This window comes from the organism of the source record quoted next (assembly GCF_019968985.1).
Source record: "MAG: Porospora cf. gigantea B chromosome Unknown PgB_NODE_1209_length_7094_cov_127.709, whole genome shotgun sequence".
In the NCBI taxonomy this organism is placed as follows: domain Eukaryota; phylum Apicomplexa; class Conoidasida; order Eugregarinorida; family Porosporidae; genus Porospora; species Porospora cf. gigantea B.
In genome coordinates, this window is record NW_027178574.1 from 1 (window position 1) to 7,094 (window position 7,094).

Here is a 7,094-nt window from a genome sequence, read left to right on the forward strand (position 1 = left end):
CGAGTTCCATGTGCGATATGGTGCGGATTTCGCAAATTCGGCACACGTCAACCAGTCTGCGGCGGAGAGCGCGTAGGCCGGGTTTCTCCCCATGGTCTCTTCCTACGGGCGACGGCTGTCTACCGCTGGGTAAATACTACATACGCCACTGCGCAACCTTCGTACGTCGTTCTGGTCTTCTGCAGCGTCCTCAGGCTAGGGGGTCAGCACACTTTGACACATCATAGAAATTCTCAAAATGGTCGTCGACTACGACGAGGTCATCACAAACCAGCCAGTCGTCATCGACAATGTGAGCTCCTGTCATAGCGCTCACATAGGGGTCAGGGACCATCAAGGCTGGGTTCGCTGGCGAAGAAAAAGCCAGAGTGGTTTTCCCCACGTTGTAAGGGTGACGTCAGGATTATTACACAGTGTAGGCCGACCGAAGTATACTCGTGTTCTGACAACAGTACAAGAGTCAGATGTCTTTCTTGGCGCCAGGGCGGAGGCTAACCGAGGGCTGCTGAAGTTGGATCGTCCTATGAAACGAGGTATTGTCGAGAACTGGAACGACATGGAGCTTCTTTGGTCCTTAGTGTACTCCGAGTTAAAGATAAATCAGGAGGACCATCCCGTCCTCATGACTGAGATGCCTCTGAATCCTCGTCGTAATAGGGAAAAGCTGGCTGAGGTTTTCTTTGAAACGTTCGGCGTGCCGGCCTTTTTCGTGGCCCTGCAGGCCATGCTCTCTCTGTACGCGTCAGGGCGGACTACAGGAGTCGTCCTCGACAGCGGCGACGGAGTCTCTCACGCCGTCCCTATTTATGAGGGGTTTGCAATACCGCATGCTATGTGTCGGTCGGACGTTGGAGGACGCGACGTCACGGAGAACCTGGCGCTGCAACTGAGGCGAGCAGGACACGTGTTTCATACGACGGTACGTTTCTTGTGGGGTTGGAACCCAGGCTGAGATGGACATTGTGAAGTCTATGAAGGAAAAGGCGTGCTTTGTAGCCTTCAAGCCGCAGAAACTGGAGGACTCCTACGATGTCGCAACCAAAATGGGTTCGGGTGGCACGGCTTTTCCTTATCAGCTGCCTGATGGAGCCTACGTTGTACTGTCCAACGAGAGACAGAGGGCGCCTGAGGTTCTGTTTCACCCCATGTACGTTGGATGCGAGTATCCGGGCCTCCACGAGCTGCTTGCCACTTCAATTGTTCGAGCCGACTTAGACCTGCGAAAGACGCTTTTCAAGCACATTGTTCTCTCGGGTGGCTCCACTCTTTTTGCAGGACTAGGTGATCGCCTGCTAAACGAGTTGAGGAAGCTGGCTCCGAAGGAGACGCGCATTCGAATCACTGCGCCTCCGGAGCGCCTTTTCTCCACGTATCTCGGTGGGTCCATCTTGTCGTCCTTGGCCTCCTTCAAGAAGCTTTGGATTTCTAAACTGGAGTACGAAGAAGAAGGGTTGCCTGTGATTCATCGTAGGACATTTTAGACACTACCACTTTGGGATATTCGAAAGACCGGAGTCCGTGATTGATTATGAGGCTTCTGGTGGCTGCGTGCGGTCTTCTAGTCCAGGCTCTCTCAGACGCTGAATTGAAGGACATCAGCTTGAGGGCGCTACCAGAGCTGGTGGAGCGGTTTCACATCCCACTGACAGACGAAGGAAATCCAAGAACGATCAGGAGTTTCTTCACAGGAGGAGACACTTGTACCAGTGTGGGAGGCCGTCGAATGGGCTGCCAGCTCGCCTTCTGGGAAATCTACCCTGTTGGAAAGCCTGCGTGGACGTATAAAGATCAGTGCTCGTGTAGTCGTTTCTCGGATCTATTCACATTTCACAAGTGCAATATTGTGCTTGTGGAGCATGGGGATGCCGTAAGGTGAGTGACGGCCAGCTGAGACACCCAGCGGCCAGACGATCGACATCCCGGTGGGCGAATGCGTCATCGACCCAACAGCGGTGTTGGCGGTGGTCTTCTACGTCGTCGCCTTCGCCTGCATGATGGCGCGTCTGTGCTGGGCGTTGACCAAAACCAAGCTGGACTAGCGAAGGGTCTGAGATAGCAGCACAGGCGACATGTGGAGGAGCGCTCCAATGGCGCCCAGATACCCGTCATGTTTAATGAAGAACGCTTCAATCGGGTCCGGTTTTTTGGTGTTGCAGTAGTGCTTTTCGGCGAAGGTTACGCCTTTCGTGACGCTAGCCATTGTGGGAGGGTGTTGGTGAACGAACTTGCCTCCAAAATATATCTTGGAGCACCCGTGCACCTGAGCCACCAAGTGGGTCAGATATCCCAGATTGTTGGCTACCATATGCAACACGGACCAAGCTACCGACGCTCGGTCGACATTCGTCATCTCGAAAATGCGACCAAAGGAACACGCAAGGGTGTCAGGAGGGAATATGACCGACGAGGACTCTCCGGCTGTAAGATCCAGAACTCCACTGCCCTTCTCAGCCAGTTCTATCAGGCCGTCGAAGCTGTCGACACCCAGTAAGCAATGGGCCAGACCCAGGGCGGTTCCTCCACCAATGCAGGTCCCGCTTACTCGTTCATAGTCTACTGGACTCAGAATCTTGATAATTGAGACTCCAGAGCCAACGGTGACGAGTACAAATGGAAACACTGGCGACGAGGACGCCTCCCACCGCACCTCGCCAGTCGCAGGATCTACAGTGGCAAAAAAGGGTTCGCGATTGACCATGGAGTAGTCGAAAAGGAAAGCCAGTCCGCGGGCAGAGGCCCCTATCTCGTCCACCTTCACCACAGAAAAGGCTGACTTAAGCTGTTCATCAAACCGATGAGCGCCACCGCCGGCAACCGCAAGATTCGTCACGCCGAGAGCTTTTAGAAAGTAGACGAGCTCCTGAACGTCCACCGTGTACCACCAACCGAAGTGAACGTCGTACCGATTGGTTGCCGTCTCAATTCTGAAGCTGAGGTTTCTCTCGCCGTGGGTACCCAAAGGTGAAGGTTGCTCCGCGTCCGTGAGCAAAGCGATTTTTGCGAGTGTACCTCCGATGTCGAGACTCGCTGCCAATGGACGCATCAATTAACCAATTCAGAAATGTTCTACACAAGGCGGGTATTGGTAAACACCTACTACCGCTATGAGCCAGTCGTGATGCTCTTTTCATGGTTCTGGCTCAATGTTGGCATCACGATCGCGGTGAAGCTGTCGTTCAGAGAGGACAAGTTCGAGTTCCCGATGGCAATGACTTGCATCCACATGATCTTCACGTTCGCAGGCGTGAAGTTGTCGCAGGCTCTGGGGTTCTTCACTCCGGCACCACGGCCATCCACAGAAGCACTGACCAAAATCTTCTTCTTTTCGTTCCTCTACACCGTCAATATCTGGTTGAGCAATGCCTCAATCCTTGCTGTCTCACTCACAATCAACCAGGTCATGCGATCCACTGTGCCGCTGTTTACCCTCGTCATTGGATCGGTCGCTTTTAGGGAGCGGTACTCGTGGAAAGTGGTGCCCCCAGTGCTGGTTGTCATCTTGGGCGTTTTATTCACCATCAAAGGTGACGTCGACGTGCTCACTGTAGCAGGTTTTGCCTTGGTGTTGATGGCCTGCGCTGCGTCCTCTTTGAAGGGGATCGTGTCGAGAAAGGCGCAGGTCAGCAATGGTCTCACCGCCATGGACCTCCTGCTGTACATGTGCCCCTTGGCTGTCGTGCAGCTCACCATTTTCGCAGCGGCTACCGGGGAGCTACAGACGATGCTTAACGACAAGGCGATTATGAGCGACTCCTCTCTCTGGCTCCGCCTTTCTCTTCTTGGTGTCACGGCATTTCTCGTCAACGTCACTTCCTTCAAAAGCGTCGTGCTGTCGTCTCCTCTGACCATGAACGTGCTGGCCAACCTGAAGCAAGTGCTGACGTCGCTCATTTCGATTTGGATATTTGGAGGCGTGGTGACGCCTGCCCTTACCCTTGGCATATTTACGACTTCCATAGGCGCGTTCTGGTATTCACAGACGGCACGAGCGAATCCCCCCTCGTTGGACGTCAAGCGGCAGGAGGATCTGGACGAGGAAGAGGGGATCGAGATCTCCTTGGAAGCGGATACGAAATCTTTAGAGGCGCAGTGAAATGTAAACCAAAGTTGTTGGAGTGTTTGAGTTGTACCTAGTTGAAGCTTTTTCATTGAATTTCAACTGCCTGCAACCATTGAATATTGTGGAAATGGAGCAGCTGTCGCACATTGTAAACGAGCCGCTAGACCTTCTTCGTCTTTCACTGGAGGACAGAGTCCTCGTTAAATGCAAGGGCTCCAGAGAACTTCTGGGGATTTTGTACGTGAGGCAAGCGCTGACGTTTCATACAGGCCTATGATCAGCATATGAACTTAGTGCTGGGTGAGGCTATAGAGACTGTTGTGAGCACTGAGCAGGACAAGGACAGCGGCAAGGAGACGAAAAAGTACGTAAGACGACAACTACCAAAGGTATTCGTACGAGGACAATTGGTGGTGCTAGTGTCACCTATGCAACCAAACTAGAAATGTCCCTCCGCCACGTCAATGCCAAGGGCGGCGCACTTCTCTGCCTTCTTGCTCTGAAGTTGCCAGAACTTATCTCTCGTCTCTGTTGAAGAGAAGCGACAATCCGATTTGAACATTGCGTACTTCTCAGCGTAGTCCTTCTGCAGATTCCTCAGCTGTGGCTTCCGGAAGAGGTTGGGTGGCAGAGTCTCATGTTGAATGATGCTGCACGAAAGTCGATTGTCTTCAAGAATGTAGTTGTGCATGGTGTCCTTCACAATGCGCGCGACATCAGTAAACCGAAACATGATGAAAGCGATGCCGGTGTGGCCATGAGTCTGGAGTAATCGGGAACCGCAGCACTCACTCTACGACCTCGAGGTATTCTGACGTCCACTACGTCTCCAAATTGGGAGAAGTAACGCTTGAGATCCTCTTCCCATAGCAATCGTGGAATGTTCCTGATTACAATGATGGAGGTGTCTCCAGTGGCCGGAGTCGTTGGGACATGGGTCGGCGTCTCCTCGCTCATGTCAAAAAGTCACAATTTAGGATCTGTCAGTGTCGCATGCAAGCAGTAGGCCTCCAAATTTCTGAAAGGGTTCTCACAGTCTTGTAAGGCTGTGCAGCGACGCAGATCGCTTAGTGCGCCGCTGTCAGAAATAGCAGTCACCGCAAGATGGGATGTGGGAGATTCGGCAGTCACGAATTCTTCTTCTGCAGGCCTGTCGTCTCTGGTTTCCGAAGTGTCTTCGATCGCCGATTGCGCTGACTTCGGACCAAGCTGGTTGCCTTGTAGACTCATCAAGGCTTTTACCTTCTCCTCCAACATTTCGGAACGTCGAGCGAGCTCTGCGTTTCGTTTCTGCTCGTGCTCTGCGGTAAGCTTGTCCACGAGAGTGCCTAGGAGGTGCTCCAGGCGGTCTACCTTGTCGAGCAGCCGCTGGTCCGGATTATTCGCCACACAAACACGAGACGCGCAAGTGTCGCGACTCGCGGTCGCCGTACCGTTGCAGCAGCAGGGCACATGACGGATCAGGCCTCTCCGTGGCGCCGACTGTTGCACCGCCATTTGACGCCCAGCATGAGGCGCAAACTTAGATTTGGGACTTGGTAATATGTCCTCGACTAGCATCTCGAATTCCTTCAAATCGCTTCGAGTTAGCGGGATTCGCGGCTCATCATGCCATTCTGGCTCGGGAGTGAAGTTTACCCCCGTGTTCCAGGAGCCAGGTCGCGCAACTGGAAACGCTGGAGCCCGCGCCACGCTCACGACGCTGCCGCTGTCCACCTGCGGCCGACAGACCCGTCTGCTTCCCCGATTCGGAGTGCCCACACGCGAGCCTGTCGTCGAGGACATCTCGGTGGGTGGAATGGCAGGATGCATTCTTCTGGCTTCATCCACAGTCTGGGCAAAAGTATTCGGAGGCACCACAACAACTTGGAATGTAGTACCGCGGCAGTACACTAGACAGCTTTGGACGATCACATGCAGCTGGCAAATTAAGTACAGAACTTGCCGCATGCAAGAAGCATTCCAGTTTTGGGTGTTGCCGAAGCGGAAGTCCACGAGGGCGACCACGTGAGCTGGAGCCTGAGACCCTTCCGACTGTGAGAAGTCGCGCAGCTTAACTGAGCGGAACTCGGCTTGAATGAGATGAAAGGGAAACGGCAACTCCCCCATGTCGAGTCGCATGTACACAACGGACACTCCCGATGGTCGGTGCTCCAGCAGCTGCACAGGTTTCTCGGTGAATCCGTACCCGACGATGTTGTAGGCCGCGAAATATGACAGGGCAGCCTTCCATTCGTCTACCACTGGCGTTGCGGGGTCCGTAGCAATCGCAAGGTAGCGAAGGATGTAAACGTTAGGATTTGTCAGGGTTTCTTCAATGATCGTGCGTGAAATAATCACTGCGATGGGGTGAGCTTCCAGCCCGACAGGAGTGACAAGTCTACAGATTGGACACCCGTGCACCCAGGGAAGAGTAATCATAGCGCAGGGGCACGGAAGCTCTTCCGGGGAGAAGTCAATAGAACCCAGCTGCGGTCTTAGAGGCGGTTTGTCCAGCTGAACAGTAGGGAACACAGGCGGACACCTGACAATGGACGCAGGCCGTGATCCCAGCAAGGAAGCAGCCGGCCTGACTTGTCGAGACCAGCCCGGAGCCACTGCTGTTGTAGGTGATGCCCGAGCCGGAGCCTGCATTGTAGTCTGTGTTACAGGCGACGCCCGAGCCGGAGCCCGCATTGTAGTCTGTGTTACAGGCGACGCCCGAGCCGGAGCCCGCATTGTAGTCTGTGTTACAGGCGACGCCCGAGCCGGAGCCCGAACTATTCTCGGTGAAGGCGTTGTAGGCGGTGACACGGTCACAAAAGCTATGGGTGCCTGCGGCATGGACGGAGAACGCGTCGTGGGTCTGCGGACACACGCTGCGAGTGGCGACGCCCTACACGCCAGCGGTCTCCTCGATAGCGGACCTCCGTGGCCTTGCTGGGGCTTCACTGTCGTGTGCGCCGCAATCGGTACCACACAGGACAGGGACCCACTGTGGTTCATTATTCGTGATTTGCTTCAGTTGTGACATCACACTCATAGCGCTCTCGAT

At 54.2% G+C, this 7,094-nt stretch overlaps 4 protein-coding genes across 9 annotated transcripts; 2 read left to right on the forward strand and 2 right to left on the reverse strand.

Moving 5' to 3' along the window:
* Positions 1–238: 238 nt before the first annotated feature.
* On the forward strand, positions 239–1,481 carry KVP17_005019 (uncharacterized protein; the record flags this gene model as incomplete). Of its 3 annotated transcripts, XM_068523731.1 has the most annotated exons (4): positions 239–292; positions 321–385; positions 415–919; positions 948–1,481. In XM_068523731.1, 4 exons carry the CDS (start codon positions 239–241, stop codon positions 1,479–1,481), a joined length of 1,158 nt encoding a protein of 385 aa, XP_068379255.1. The 3 variants fall into 3 exon arrangements, with proteins under 3 accessions (XP_068379255.1, XP_068379256.1, XP_068379257.1); XM_068523732.1 differs by lacking the exons at positions 239–292; positions 321–385 and having other exon boundaries at positions 524–952; XM_068523733.1 differs by lacking the exons at positions 239–292; positions 321–385; positions 415–919 and having other exon boundaries at positions 954–1,481.
* Positions 1,482–2,035: 554 nt separating this feature from the next.
* On the reverse strand, positions 2,036–3,043 carry KVP17_005020 (uncharacterized protein; the record flags this gene model as incomplete). The annotated part of the gene is made up of 1 exon (XM_068523734.1): positions 2,036–3,043. The coding sequence occupies one exon, from the start codon at positions 3,041–3,043 to the stop codon at positions 2,036–2,038; it is 1,008 nt and encodes a 335-aa protein (XP_068379258.1).
* Positions 3,044–3,061: 18 nt separating this feature from the next.
* Positions 3,062–4,093, forward strand: KVP17_005022 (uncharacterized protein; the record flags this gene model as incomplete). Of its 2 annotated transcripts, none has more annotated exons than XM_068523738.1 (1): positions 3,062–4,093. In XM_068523738.1, the coding sequence occupies one exon, from the start codon at positions 3,062–3,064 to the stop codon at positions 4,091–4,093; it is 1,032 nt and encodes a 343-aa protein (XP_068379262.1). The 2 variants fall into 2 exon arrangements, with proteins under 2 accessions (XP_068379262.1, XP_068379263.1); XM_068523739.1 differs by having other exon boundaries at positions 3,119–4,093.
* A 406-nt stretch (positions 4,094–4,499) lies between these two features.
* On the reverse strand, positions 4,500–6,883 carry KVP17_005021 (uncharacterized protein; the record flags this gene model as incomplete). 3 transcript variants are annotated; one of them, XM_068523737.1, is made up of 3 exons in its annotated part: positions 4,500–4,823; positions 4,853–4,946; positions 5,031–6,778. In XM_068523737.1, 3 exons carry the CDS (start codon positions 6,776–6,778, stop codon positions 4,500–4,502), a joined length of 2,166 nt encoding a protein of 721 aa, XP_068379261.1. The 3 variants fall into 3 exon arrangements, with proteins under 3 accessions (XP_068379261.1, XP_068379259.1, XP_068379260.1); XM_068523735.1 differs by lacking the exons at positions 4,853–4,946; positions 5,031–6,778 and having other exon boundaries at positions 4,500–4,793; XM_068523736.1 differs by lacking the exons at positions 4,500–4,823; positions 4,853–4,946 and having other exon boundaries at positions 5,027–6,883.
* Positions 6,884–7,094: the final 211 nt, after the last annotated feature.